General features: G+C 37.4%; 2 protein-coding genes across 2 annotated transcripts; one reads left to right on the top strand and one right to left on the bottom strand.

The window, feature by feature from the left end:
* Nucleotides 1-5401: 5401 nt before the first annotated feature.
* On the top strand, nt 5402-12564 carry LOC132631425 (uncharacterized). The gene is made up of 6 exons (XM_060347000.1): nt 5402-5676; nt 5756-5790; nt 10276-10455; nt 11079-11129; nt 11943-12001; nt 12093-12564. Exons 1-6 carry the CDS (start codon nt 5597-5599, stop codon nt 12195-12197), a joined length of 510 nt encoding a protein of 169 aa, XP_060202983.1. The 5' UTR covers nt 5402-5596; the 3' UTR covers nt 12198-12564.
* LOC132631424 (uncharacterized) lies at nt 12534-13827 on the bottom strand. Its single transcript, XM_060346999.1, has 4 exons — nt 13420-13827; nt 13121-13329; nt 12962-13031; nt 12534-12873 (listed from the first exon to the last, which is right to left on the bottom strand). The coding sequence occupies exons 1-4, from the start codon at nt 13616-13618 to the stop codon at nt 12719-12721; spliced, it is 633 nt and encodes a 210-aa protein (XP_060202982.1). The 5' UTR covers nt 13619-13827; the 3' UTR covers nt 12534-12718.
* Between the last annotated feature and the right edge of the window lie 469 nt (nt 13828-14296).

Raw genomic sequence — 14296 nt, 5'->3', positions numbered from 1 at the left:
ATCCTGTCTAACGATTTGGACTAGCTTTTAAATGACATGTGTGGTTTGGGCAGAATGTTGTTTACTTCCAAAAGATGTATTTTATTAAGCTTAAAACTGCCTTTTGAGACCCAAAAGACATATCAGTTGATTCAAAGTGATTGAGACTTATATGTCACCTGTATGCCCTGTTTTCTAAGTATGAAACTCGTGCCATCTGGCTCATTGTTAGTTCAACTGTGATTAAGCTTAGTGCTTGACTTAGTTGGTCTTATTTGTTGTCTGAATATGCTCCCTGGCAGAAGCCTTAAAATTTCTTTTGGGAACTAAGGTAGAAACCATTTCTTTTGTAAGCATGTTTGAAAGCTGCAGCAAAGGGGCATTGCTATGCCTGATTATTTTAAAATCTAAACACCTCTTTGGAAGTCTTATATTAGAGGAAGGTGTGTTCACTTTGGATGATTTGTTAAAGACATGATTTAGTTAAGAAATCAATTTTTTGATGAAATTAGAGTAAAAGATGAAACCTCAGATATGTCTATTATGATTTTGCATTTTTTAGAAATAACTATGCCCAAGTAGTAAAGTATGGTAAGCACAACCTCTAAACATCACCCCTCAGTCTCATTGTTTTCTTTTCTTAATTCCTCAAGTAGTTTATTTGCTCCGTTTTGGCTCAAATAGGTTAGCATGATGAATGAATTTGTGACTTGGGTAAAGCTAAAAAAGGCTATTTGTGATTTTAGTCTAATGGAATTATTAGTTACTGGCAGTGGTGATAGTTGTTATGGTCATCAGTATTTAGTTTCGATAATAGGAAAAGGATAACTAAAATATACTCGAGTATTATAGGCATCTTTCCTGTTTAGACTTGATATGCGTTGTACATTGCCAGTATACTTAATCTATATTCCGAGCATCTTCACATGAATGAACATGTACTAGCAGGTCTTGTACGTAATGTTACCAATTTCAATTTGAGTTGTTTAGATTTTGTACGTTTCGTCGCAAGTGTACTTCAGTTGAAGTATGTATATGAATGTATATTTGAAGTATGTTCATGAAAAAATATATATCCCTATGAATGTGTGATACATGAGGTAGACATTAAATATACATAGTATATGTGCAATCCATTGGTCTGTTCTTTTAATTTGCGCCATACATTTTAACTTTATTTGTTGATCACATATTAATCCTTTGCTTTCGTTTTTATGCATGACCATCATATATGAGTCGGAGGGACTCGTTCTTCTTCCACATCCGGTGTTGGGCTAAAAGCCCAACGAAATCTTTTCCGCGTCCAGTCCATCCGCAGCAGTGTATAAAATCTCTGCTGGGCCAAGGCCCAACAGTAGCAGATCAGCCATCCTTTAAAATGGGCTGAGCCCATGCCCGATTGCAGCAGCCCTTCTTAAAAAATGGGCTGAACCCATTTAAATTATCTCCTCCTCTATTTATTTTGTGCATTTAATTTGTATTATGCAACTAACTCTTTGTTTGTTTTGTTTTATTAGTTTAGATAAATCCTAATTAATTAGTAGGTTTAGTTTTAGCAATGGGTAGTTAGTTTAAGGGAGACTAACAATTAATTCCATAAGCTTTATTCTCTTCTTTTCATGTTTTATTTTATTTGAAAAAGTTGACATGCGAAATAGCATATATTTCGAGTTAAGAGAATCATATTTTATTCTTACTATCCTAGAAATTTCAAGACATCACTAATATGTAAATATAAATTCAAGTATATTTTATAAATAGCTCTTCAAGTTTGAATCAATCACGCATATTTTTAGCCGAGCATAGTTAAATAAATTAGTAAAAAAGAGAAAGAAACTCATCATCTTTGCATTCTATTTGTAAAACAAGTCTAGATTTCCTACACTACTATACTGATATAATGTCATTTTATTCCAAGTTAAATTGGCTAGGTTTTCTCTTAAAAAGCTTCTATTTATATACAAATCATTATATTTTGCAACTCTCATTTTTAAAATAAAATTATTATTTAAAGCTTAACAACATTTATAAGTTTTTTTTTTAAGTGGACTACTATGTATTTCTACAAGTTAGTTTAATAGCACCATTATGTTTTTTTTTTCTTTCCTTTAAAATTTTTAATAACATTTACAGCCTATTTTCTTAAGATTTAAGCATTATATTTAATTTAAATTAATTAACCTAAGTTTGGTCGGATAACCGTAGTTAGCGGATTCTAAAGGATGCCTAACCCCTTCCCTTTAGGATAATATAGAGCCCTTACCTAGAATCATATTGGTTAAGTAGACTATTAATTGAGGTTTAGTTTTAACTTTACCTTAGTTAACATCGAGGTGTTCTAATTCACCGTTAAATTAATTAGGTGGCGACTCCTTAAATAAAACAAATAGGAATCACCAATATGTTGTACTCTAAATTAACCCGGTTAAAATGAGGTATAACACAACAAATGCATGTGTTGTTGCAGCAGATTATAAAAGTTGTTGCAACACCTAGTCATCTGTTGTGTTCTAATGCTTACAGCTTCCTTAGGGGGGTTGAAAAGGCCAACACTCAATTTTGTGTTGTTCCTGGCAGTGAGCCATCTAAGAATTCTTGAATAGGTAACTTCTTTGGAGTATTCCTTGACTTGATGACTGAGGTGAGGAATGACTTCAAATGACCAAACCTAGAAAAAAACGATGCCATCAAAAATCGAAATAGTGATTGAAATAAAAAAAAGGTAAAAAATTAAAGAAAATTTACCATGAAAGCCCAAGGGAAGCCATATAGGTTTTGTGTCTTCCCCGTTGGCTTCAAATCCTTCATCAAATATTCAACAGTCAAGCTAAAGCTTTGAAAACCCCAGACATAGTTGTTGAAGGCATCATAGTCCTCAGCAAGTTTAATCAATCCAAGCGGTATGTTGTAGTTTACGTCTCTTGCCCAAAGAACACTATGCACAAACCAAACTAAGTACAGTGCCTCCTTGTGCTTTCTTGAGAAAGTTTTGGACTCCAAGTCTTGCAACAATTTCTTTTGAGTGTAGCTCTTTCCCACTAAGTTTACCAAAGAGACATCATTCTCAGCTTTGGAACCCTTTGCTTTCTTGTCTGCCTTGGCTGGCTTGGTTAATACAACAGTAGGAAGAGGCTCACAAGGATAACATCTCAATCCGGTAACTATGGCAAAATCCTTCATGCCAAAGCAAACCGGCATGCCACAGTAATTGATCCAAATCTCATCCTTTCTATCACAAATAATCTTACGCTTCAAAAACTCAGAAACCATTGTCATTTGAAATCAGGCACCGGTATCTTCAGGCAAATCTAAATAGAGCCCAAAGTAGCTAGCCCTAAAGAAATTCTCCAACCCCTGCTGTCCGAGAATGCCCCTGAAGGTGTCAAAGCCCTTGCCCATGGTTGATCTAACCACAAAATCACCAGACAAATCCTTATTTCCATTCAGCGACATCGTCATGCCGTACTTTTCAATGCTGAAACTCTTGACGACCTCCTCAATCGAAGGTCTATTGGGATCTGTGGCAATACTAGAAGACTCAACAAGATTGGCATCCACATTATTTTTCCTTTTTCTTCTTAACTCAGCCAAGATCTGATCTGTTGATTCTTCTTCTTCTTCTTCATTACCATTTTCAGTTTCTGCATCTTCTTCACCTTCTTCATCCCCTTCAGCTCCTTCATCCCCTTCATCTCCTTCTTCTTCACTTACTTCTTCTTCATCTCCTTTTTCTTCATCTCCTCCAGCATTTTCTTCATCTCCTTCAGCAGATTTTTCATCATCTTTTTCACTTTCTTCTCTAGTTTCTTCACTTTGTTCATTTTTATCACTTTCTTCTTCATGCCCAACAGAGGTTTCGTGGGTTTCCTCTCTTTCTGAAGCCCCAGTTTTACTAACTCTTTCCTCATTTGTTGATTGACAAATAGCAGTCACAAGTTTATCTAATGGTGTTTGCACCTTAACTCTTTTACTACTTTCTCCCTCAGTTGGTTTCTCTCCTTTTCTTTTAACTGGAGCCATTTTATCTACACACAGGAGATAGAAAAACAGTTTTAATTGGTTAGTGCAACATTCAAAGTAAAAAGGGAAAAGGAATATGTTGCAACAAGTAATCAGTTGTTGCAACAGATTAATAATATGTTGCAACAAAATACGAAGCTGTTGCAACAACTTATCACTTGTTGCAGCAGAATCTTAATCTGTTGGAAATATAAAAACAGTTGCAACAGCTTAGCAACTGTTTTGATTTTTTACAACAGCTTGTTAATATGCTACAACAACTGCTTCAGTTGTTGCAAAAACCTCAACAATTGTTTTGATTTTATCCAGCAACTGTTGGATAAAATCAAAACTTTTCCTAAACCATAGCATGACAACAACAACAACAGCAAAAACATCTAAATTTAACTACAAGACATCTATATTTCACTACAAACACACAACCTTCACAAATCTCACTCACAACTTAAACAAAATACACCAAATAGGATTTTTTTTAACCATGCAACCTCAGCAGATGTTTGCAACTGTCAAACAAGTGCTGAATTTGCTGCAACAGCAAAAACATCTAAATTTAACTACAAAACATCTATATTTCACTACAAACACACAACCATCACAAATCTCACTCACAACTTAAACAAAATACACCAAACCATGCAACCTCAGCAGATGTTTGCAACTGTCAAACAAGTGCTGAATTTGCTGCAACAGGTAACCTCAGTTGTTGGAAAACATCAACAAAATTGCAAGCCTTTTTTTTCCGAAACAACAAGGAGGAAAAGAACAAAAACAACACCAAAAATCATAATTTCACAACCACAACCACTATTTACAAACTCACAAACCCCAACAAGTGCAACAAATACACGAAACTACAACAAAACAAACAACATTCAAGAAAAACCCATGCTCTTCGTCATCTTCTCTAACCAAAATCATCATTTTCACACTCTGATTTCAAAACCCTAACTTTTGAACCAAGTGAAAAAAAAAGTTTACCTGAGAATGAATAGACAAGCAACAGCAATGGAGAGAGAGAGAGAAATAAGCAGCAGCAGCAATGGAGAGAGAGAGACAGAGAAGAACTGAAGAACTGCTTTTTTTTTTTTGAAATAAAATGAAGAAGTAGTTGGGGTCGTGGGGGGAAGTGGGTTGGAAAGAGTTTTTGTATAATGTGTGTGGGTTGGAAGAAGTTTTTGTATAATGTGTATGGGCTTTTGTGTATTTTGTAAAAGATTATAAGTTTTAAAAATTATAATTCAGTCACAATTTAAGTTAATCACATTTTTAAGACAAGTTTGACCTTGATCAAACTTGTCACCATTTCTAATTATGAGACTTTTTTGTCACCATAAGTTAAATCTTCCAAGTTAATTCATTTGGAATAGTTTAGGGATATTTTTATCCTTTTTTCTATTCGAGTGGTAATTAATCTCTATTTTTTGCGCGTGTTCTGTCTCTCCTATATTACTTGTAAGCAAATCCTTAACTCAAAACCCTGGCGTTAATCTCGTCATTGACCGTTCTTTGATCATCTGCTGACATTATCAAGTTGCTCTTTTTCCACACAAGTAAAAGAGTTGGTGAACATTTTTGAAGATAAATACTAACAGAAATGCTGGAAAATGCTGCCATAGATTCACCAGCCACCCCCAACATTGCAACCTTTAAACGTTATGCCCCTCCCAATCACCGGTACCTATTTATCATCATCTGTATTACTATTTTGGGCATGTCTTATTGAATTGAATTGATTTTTGTTTTTTTGTTGCAGGAATCGTTCACTTGGTAGACGAAAATCCGGAGGAGGTAATTTAAATTTTAGTCTGCGGATATCAGCATAGTAACCAGTTAACTTTGCCCTTTAAATCACTAATATTTGTCTAAAAAAGCAATAAATAAATAAAAAGACTTAACACTATTTAAACATGATAATGACACTTTAATACATCCTATAAGAGTCCCATCCATTAGACACATGATCCACAGAGTTTTAGGACAAGTAATGGTTGTCCTTAAAACCAGGTTGTGGTTCGAGAACAATTACTTGTCCTCAGACTAATTGGATAGTAGTGCTCTCTAGGGATTATAATTCAACTCTTCCACCACTGGGCCACCCCCTTGGTAGCAGAACTAGAACTCTTCAAAAACTGGTTTATGAAGTGATTATTACATTGAGCTCAAATTTAACGTCTTCAATCCATATTTTGAGCAGTGCTCAGCGGTATCATTTTGTTGCCAATAAGACCAATATCATGTGAAGGATATGCATAAGTAAGCTAAGTATAGCTCTCGTAATAAAATTGTGTTAATTTTCTATGTTTCCAGTAAGTATCACAGAATGTTCAGTAAAAATAATGGTTTCTCCTCCTGCCAGAGACTCGGAGAGATTAATGCTTGTGCTCATTTTCCTATTTTACTGGATGATTTTTTTCCATGTTCTCATGGAATGCATATCCGTGGTACTCTCTTACAAGATTTGCGTGTAGTGTTGTATATGTTGCTGATAGATGTGATGGTGTAAATCCAGCACAGATCATGCATTATTTGTCTGTGTCAATTGTGAGAATGATGGGAGTAGTGAAAGTTTGGGCACAATGTTCTTATTTGAATTTACTATGGAGAGTTACAGGATCCTTATAACATGACTCTGTTCTATTGCTGAAATGATCTAACTCTTGCAAGGGCTTGAGGACGCTTGTAAAGTTAATTTTTCCTATGTTGGTATAAGTGCAAACTCTCCTGTTGATCTTTGAACTAGTGCCTTAGTTGACTCCAGTGTGTCCAACTCCAAAATGTTGCTCGTTTTGCATTATTAAGCAGTATCATCGCATGCTGCTCCATTTCTCTTTCTTTCTCACTTTGTATCTAGGTGATTTTTCTGAGAGAGCAGTTTTTCATTTTTCATTTCTTAATGCAAGTCTGGCCAGCGGTTTCTTTCACATAGCATATGTTTTTTTTTTTTTTTGAAACTTACACATAACATATCTTAAGTTTTACTAGGGTTATATAACACCTGGTTATAATGTGCTAGGATTAAAGATCATGTCAGATGTTAACAACCAGTTAGTGTTGAATCCAGTAATACTATAAATATTAAGATGTCGGATAAAAATGAGCTAAGCACCATAGGATAGCCGCGATGTATGGAGGAGGGGGGTGAGGGGATAATGGAATATTTTCTGTTAAGCCCTAATAGGAAAAGTTTTTGATTTGGGAAAAGGTTTCCTTTCCGTATACTTCGATTTGGATCCCTAAATTACCAAGAAAGGTGTGCTTTTTCACTTGGTTAGCAACAAGAGGGGCGATCTTGATGGAAAGAGGAAGGTTACCCGTGTTAGTTGGTGCTTTATGTGCAAGGGTTTGGCTGAAGATGTCGATCACCTCCTCATTCATTGTTAGTAGCATCAAGATTATGGTGGGAAGTCCTTACATGGTTTGCTATATTTTGGGTCCTGCTAGGCACGATGAAAAAAGTAATATTCAATTGGTGTTATGGGAGATAGAGAAGACACGTGGTGAGGAGGCTTGGGCCTTTATGGGTCGTTTGGTGAAAAGAAATAAGAGAGCTTTTGAGGGTGTAGAGCTGAACTTTGTTTCAATTGAGGAGTTGTATACTATCCTTGTTTCTTTTTGGTGCACCCATAAGGTTCCTTTATACAACAACAACATACCAGCATAATCCCACAAGTGGGGTCTTGGGAGGGTAGGGTGTATGCACACCTTACCCCTACCTTTGTGGGGTAGAGGGGTTGTTTTCAATAGACCCTTAACTCAAAAGAAAATGACAGCAAAATAGCAAGAGACAAAACAAATGCAACAATAGATAGTAATACACATAAAGAATAAGTGACTACACGATAACTGAGTACTCTACTAAAGGTAAAAGAAAAGAGAAGAATGAGTATTGCACTTCATATACTCCCTCCCCCCTTTCAAGCTTTCAGTTACCTACTACCTTTCTACCTTAATCCTCGACCTCCATACCTTCCTATCTAAGGGCATGTCCTCAACCAGCTGAAGTTGTGCCATGTCCTGTCTAATCACCTCCCCCAGTTCTTCTTCGACTTACCTGTACCTCTCATAACTCCTGCCATAATCAACCTCTCGCACCCCCTAACTGACACATCCTTATCCCTCCTCTTCATATGCCCGAACCATCTTAGCCTTGCTTCTCCGTCTTGTCTGCCACTAATGTCACACCCACATTGTCCCGGATAACTTCATTCCTAATCATATCTCTCCGAGCATATGCCCACACATCCATTTGAGCACCCTCATCTTCGCTACCTTTATTTTCTGAACGTGCGCGTTCTTGACTGGCTAGCACTCTGCCCCATACAACAATGTCAGTCTAACCACCACTCTGTAGAACAAACCTTTAAACCTAGGTGACACATTCTTATCGTACAGCACTCCGGAGGCAAGTCTCCATTTCACCCACCCCGACCAATACAGTGTGCGTCATCATCGTCGATCTCCCTGTTTCTTTGGAGTATGGACCCAAGATACTTGAAGCTTTCTCTCTTGAGTATGACTTGTTCCTCGATCTTCACTTCCACTGCCTCATGTGTTACATCACTGAACTTGCACTCCAGGTATTCTGTTTTAGTCTTGCTCAACCTGAAACCTTTAGAATCTAGGACATCCTCCAAACTTTCAGCCTATCATTAACTCCACTGCTCGTCTTGTCAATCAATACTATGTCATCGGTGAACATCATACACCACGTCACCTCGCCTTGAATATGTCGTCTTAATTCCTCCATCACTAAGGAAAATAGGAATGGTCTAAGGGCTGATCCTTGGTGCAACCGCATCATGACCCGGAAGTGGTCTGAGTTACCTTCCACTGTCCTAACTCGTGTCTTGGCTCTATCGTACATTTCCTTAACAACCTAAGTTAGCCATAGGTACAGCTTAGGACTCCATACACCTCCAAAGGACCTCCTTTTGGACTTTATCATATGTCTTTTCTAGGTCAATGAACACTATATGTAAGTCTCTCCTCTTGTCCCTATACTGCTCCAACAGTCTCCTTACAAGATGGATGGCTGTTGTAGTCGATCGGCCCAGCATGAACCCGAATTTATTTTCAGAGATAGACACACTCCTCATCTCGACCGCCCTCTCCCAAACTTTCCTAGTATGACTTAGTAGTTTGATACCCCTATATTTTGTTGCATCTCTGGATATCACCCTTATTCTTGTACAGCGGAACCGTTGTGCTCCACCTCCATTCTTCTGGCATTTTAGCCATCGTAAATATGTCATTAAACAACCCAGTCAGCCACAATCACTCCATACCTGCCTTGCCGAGTTCTTCTAAAACTCCATCGGGATCTCGTCTGGTCGGGTCGCTCTTCCCTTCCTCATCTTACGAACAACCCCCTTGACTTCCGTCGCCTTTATGCACTTGTAATAACCAAAATCTCTACGACTCTCAGAATGCTCTAACTCTCCAAGCACAATATACAACTTCCGACTCGAGCTCTTCATAAAAGTGTTCAAACACTGCCGTTTTAGCCGCCGTAACCGCTAGCTTCGCTTCCTTCTTTGTTGTCTTGTACCTCTCCCTATTCCTTCTCTTTTCCTCCTCATCTAGGCTTCCTACTAGCGCCGTATAAGCCACCTTCTTGGCTTCAACTTTACCTTGGACCTCTCTTCACCACCAATCCTCTTTATGTATAGAAATATTGGATGTCGTTAGTAGAAAACCATCTCTTTTTGTAGGTTTCCTACTTTTTCGTATACTTCTTATATACGGGCATGTTTTTTGCCTAAACATTGATACTCTCTCTATCCCAATTTATGTGGCACAGTTCGGATTTCGAGAGTCAAACAATTTAATTTTGACCGTGAATTTGGGCATGAAATCTTTAAGTTTTTTGAAATAAAATTTACATATTTGGAAAATACATAAAAAGTACTGTGATTGACCATTCAAAATATTTAAAAGATATATGAAAAATTTCGGTCAAAGAAAAACTTGTTTGAATTTCGAAATTCGAAAGGTGACACATAGGGATGGAGAGGAGTATAGTTTTTGACTTTATCCAAAAAAGAAGAATGAGCTAAGTTCCAAACTGTGGCAAAATAACTGAAATAGGCAGAAGTTGCCCTAAAAGTCTAAGCTGAACCACCGACATAGAATGACAGTTTAAAAAGAATGTCATTTCTGCCATCTGGTACTTTTATTTTGTTCCACTGCCTAGCATATTATGTAAATGGCTGATTGAGGTCTTTTGTATTGGACCTATTGGTAGACATTTTTTCTGATGGTTTATTTTTGCAGACCGACTAGAACGAGTCAACAGCAATAGTAATGATGGAGAGAAGAATCAAATTAGTGCCTCTAGGTCAACATCTTCTGTTGATGCTATTGGCAGATATCAAGTAAATGAGAATCATCGGACAGGGTTAATACCGCTAGAAGGATGTTCTAGCAGTGATGCTTTTCAGCTTCTAAATAACCGTATGTTTCTTAGATTAATTCTGACCTCCTGAATTTGTTACTTTAATAACAGTTTAATCTCCTATTTGTCAGTTACACTGTTTCTTGCATATTCTTTCTGTTAACCATTTTCTATGCTGTAATGTGTTATGGTCATCCAATTTCAGTCTTTTCTCTTTAGTTTTATTTGGTGTTGTGTGATATTTAGCCATGTATTTTCCTTCATCTTTTTTATTATCTATGTGGGCTCTGAGTTATATACTTACATATAGATGCTGAATTCTTCATATCTGGGCGAGAGGCAAATGAGATGATTGGTGATATGCATTTTGTTGGCATAATTTCCAATCATTAATGAACAACTACTGTTGTTCTTCTGATTAAATTGTCTACTGCAGCCACTTTTCCATACTATGTTTGCGTAAGTGGGAAGAAGAAATTGATGCCTATCAAATTCAGTTGGCCATTTTTAGGATAGGTCTCAATTAAGATGAGTGAGCAAGTCTCACATGCCATCTCTTTCAGATGTTTTGGTTCTTTATCAGCCAGTTTCTGCTCTTGGATGAATGATGGTCGTAGCAGTTCCTCTTATGAACAATTAGTTGTGAGCGAGGATGTTGATAAAATATTGTATGTTTTTGTAGGTTGGATGGCTGCTTTGGGTGCTTACAATAATTTACCATATGATTCTTCTGGTGAGTAAAAGATTGGTGGCAAAAGTAGGACATCAGCACCTACATGTTTCATCACCTAATATTGTTTTCACATGGTAGAGGTTCATGAGATAGGAGTTGGATGTAGTGTGTTGTTTGATATACGTTTTCTTGTGCAATATTTGAGTTAACCCTGAAATAAGCATATTTTCATGACAACAGTACTCATCATTTAATTAAAAAGAATTTGTTGGACAGAATATGACTAGTTAAATATGAATTACCTCTCTTTCTTTACTTGGTGGGGAAGGGCGGTTGGAATGTGGTGGTAATTGTTTTTGTTTGTTCAACTTTGTTATTTTTACCCCGCAAGAGGGGGAGGAAGGAGAGAAGGGACAGTTTCTCATCTGATATGTTAGTATTCGGTTTCTGGCCCCTGGGAGATTCTACAATATATTTTGGCGTGTTCCTCAACGATGTATCATACTCTACTAATTTTGACATGGCTTCCTTTCTGGTGCTATGCAATGAGTCAGCACTGTCTTGTGACAGTTGCAACCTTGGTTGTGTCTCAAAGTTGCTGACAATACTTCTGTTATAATACATTAAGCAGTTCAAGAGTTAAAACATGCAGAAGTGTTGAATTTTTTCAAATTTATTGCGGTTGATTTGGCTAAATTTTATATTGTTCCCTGCGGTTTACTTATGGAGGACCGAAGGAGTAGACCAGAAGAATTCTCCGGAGACCTTGTGAAAGCATGAAAGATCACCTACTTCTTGCAATGAAATTTGATGATTTCTCCACCCCCCAACTTGTGATCACAACTCATTCATCTGTTTTTTTTTTTTCCGCAGAAAGGCCAGTTATGTACACAAAAAGATCACCCTGGGGGCAATCTATGCTTCCGCACCAGGTAAGAGGCGGTTTTGCTGGCGCCCCCCAGCTCCTACCCGCAATCGTCTGCTTCTCTCTATGACCACTGAATATTCATTTTTCACTGTCAGTTGACGTCACAAGCTGGAGCTGTATCTTCTCCTGGACCACAGAAGGATTTTTTAAGTGAGCTTCGTCTTGCAATGCATGGTGCAAGTGTTAGTCCCGATGCCTAATTATTACCTTCAAGTGCCAAAACTTTTCCAAAATTAGGCAGTTTCAAAGCGTTTGCGATGTAACGTTAAGATGCTTCTTGTAAGTTATTATCATTATCACCCTGATAAACTGCTTGCTTAAGAAGACAGCATCTGATTGCACCATGACCATTGGCAATTTTGCACTCTTCCTTGTGTATGTGTGTTTGTTGCATTCAAATGATGGTCAGGATAACCCCTCCTCCTTTGCAGTGTAACTTTTTAATGTGACACTGAGTATTGCCTTAATGCTGTATGTTTGATGAGATGCTACAATTTATAAGCCTCAGTTTTAAAGATTTTTTGGCATTGAGGAAAGGTTGAAATGGATTTCTTGAAATTTCATTCTTGTGGTAAGTGTACATTTGTCATTAAATACATCGAAAGAGGAAGAGCAAGGGCTGAATACATACAAATGGAATACACAGCATGCTGCTATGGACCTTTGTTACTGGAAAAAAGAAAGGAGAGAAAGGTAAGAGGCAATATACACTGGGAAGGCATTATTCTTTCCAGACAGGAATAATTCCTTGAGCAGCTAAGCGCTTCTCAACCCAGAACACAACGTGCTTTGCTGTTATCTTTTTCTCATCAATGAGAAAAGGTTCCACAGTGCTCGCGCCAGAACCATAGGAGGACAAAGAGAAACCTTTAGGACCTGCCATCAAAGAATAACATTTCTAAGTTTCTAATCATACAAGCAATCTGAACTCTCATAACAAAATTAAAACAAGGTCGACATATACCTGTGAGTCCATCGGGAAAGAATGCCCAAAATGAATATGCATTGCCCTTCTTTAGAAATGAACCCTCCAACTGCAACAACGACATTTATGAAAACAACAAATGCTAGTTCTGGTGCAATACGAAATGGAAGAATTTTAATGAGATAGTAGGAGATTCACCTTGTTTTCATTAAACGATAGCTCAAGCTCAAGGATGTCGTCTTGGGCTTCAAGAATTGTTTTCAGTGAAGGGATAACATCCTCCTCCATCATCTGAGGTAGAGGTTTGACTGGAGCTTTTGCTGCAGCCTTTGGTTTTGGCTTTGGTTTTTCGGAAGCTGTTTCTTCACCTTTCTCTGACTCTTTCTTCTCCTTCGTTTCTTCAGCAACTAGTTGTATTGGCGATTATCAGATATGTATAACAGTAAACCATTGAAATTACCAATTTCAAAAAAGTGAGGTGTAACATAGAAAATTACCAGTTACAGATGAAGATTCTTGCGTTGCAAAGCAACCAATAATGTTTCTGCGAGAAGCGACTATTCTACATTTGCACGTTTTGAGGTACCTTAGTTCAAGAGAATCAGCATGCAGTACCATGGAATTGGGTTTAGCTCTAGGGGAAAAAGATGGTGAAGGGAAGCTAGAAAGTGAAATAGAACCTCCTGTTGTTGCCATGTCCCTTTGGATATGTTTCCACTTCTATTGTATTGTCTATCTTCTTACAGGAAAGTCAAGCATATTGTATAGAAACTTATATTCTTTTCCGCAGTTGTTGCTTTATCATATGCGGTAGAAGAGAGGATGTACTACTTGTTAGTGAAGCAGTGAGAACATCAGAAAGGCAGCCAAAACAAGCTGCTTTATCATCCACACACTGTTAGGAGAACGAATGCCACTAATTTTCGATTTCACATGTCTATAAATATTGGGCCCTGATCTAGTATTACTATAGCAACTTATTAAGCCCATTAAACTTGTCAAGCGGCCCGGTATAAAAAAGGGCAATCCGCAGGAATGCCCTTATGGGGCAATTGGCGCGAATGCCCTTCAAATGCGCTGGTCTTTAATTTTTGCCCCTGTAATGCGTGGTCTTTAATATTTGCCCTTCTGAGCTAAAAGATAATAAGAAAAAGACAGTACTATCCCTACCCATAACATATAAAAACCTGAAAGTCTGTAACGAACCCCAAACATCCAATTAAACCTATCTATCATTCCAACAACAAACCTTTCAATCGTTCCATCGTTCCAACATTTCACCGGAGAAATCTCCATTGATTTTGCTGCTACAACGTCGGAAAAGGTAAATACATAATATATAGCGTTTCAATTGAACGTAATTCAACTCAATTT

This window comes from Lycium barbarum, chromosome 3 (assembly GCF_019175385.1).
Source record: "Lycium barbarum isolate Lr01 chromosome 3, ASM1917538v2, whole genome shotgun sequence".
NCBI lineage: Eukaryota > Viridiplantae > Streptophyta > Magnoliopsida > Solanales > Solanaceae > Lycium > Lycium barbarum.
Note: the sequence above shows the minus strand (reverse complement) of the source record. Positions and strands in the feature narration are given on the sequence as shown.

Bases quoted from the DNA above. Each gene is read 5' to 3' on its own strand.
- LOC132631425 (XM_060347000.1), top strand. From the start codon at position 5,597: ATGCTGGAAAATGCTGCCATAGATTCACCAGCCACCCCCAACATTGCA. The intron at 5,791-10,275 runs GTAATTTAAATT...TTATTTTTGCAG, and splicing joins TAGACGAAAATCCGGAGGAG to ACCGACTAGAACGAGTCAAC. The intron at 11,130-11,942 runs GTGAGTAAAAGA...TTTTTTCCGCAG, and splicing joins TTTACCATATGATTCTTCTG to AAAGGCCAGTTATGTACACA.
- LOC132631424 (XM_060346999.1), bottom strand. From the start codon at position 13,618: ATGGCAACAACAGGAGGTTCTATTTCACTTTCTAGCTTCCCTTCACCA. The intron at 13,032-13,120 runs GTGAATCTCCTA...TCGTTGTTGCAG, and splicing joins TATCGTTTAATGAAAACAAG to TTGGAGGGTTCATTTCTAAA. The intron at 12,874-12,961 runs GTATATGTCGAC...CTTTGATGGCAG, and splicing joins CTTTCCCGATGGACTCACAG to GTCCTAAAGGTTTCTCTTTG.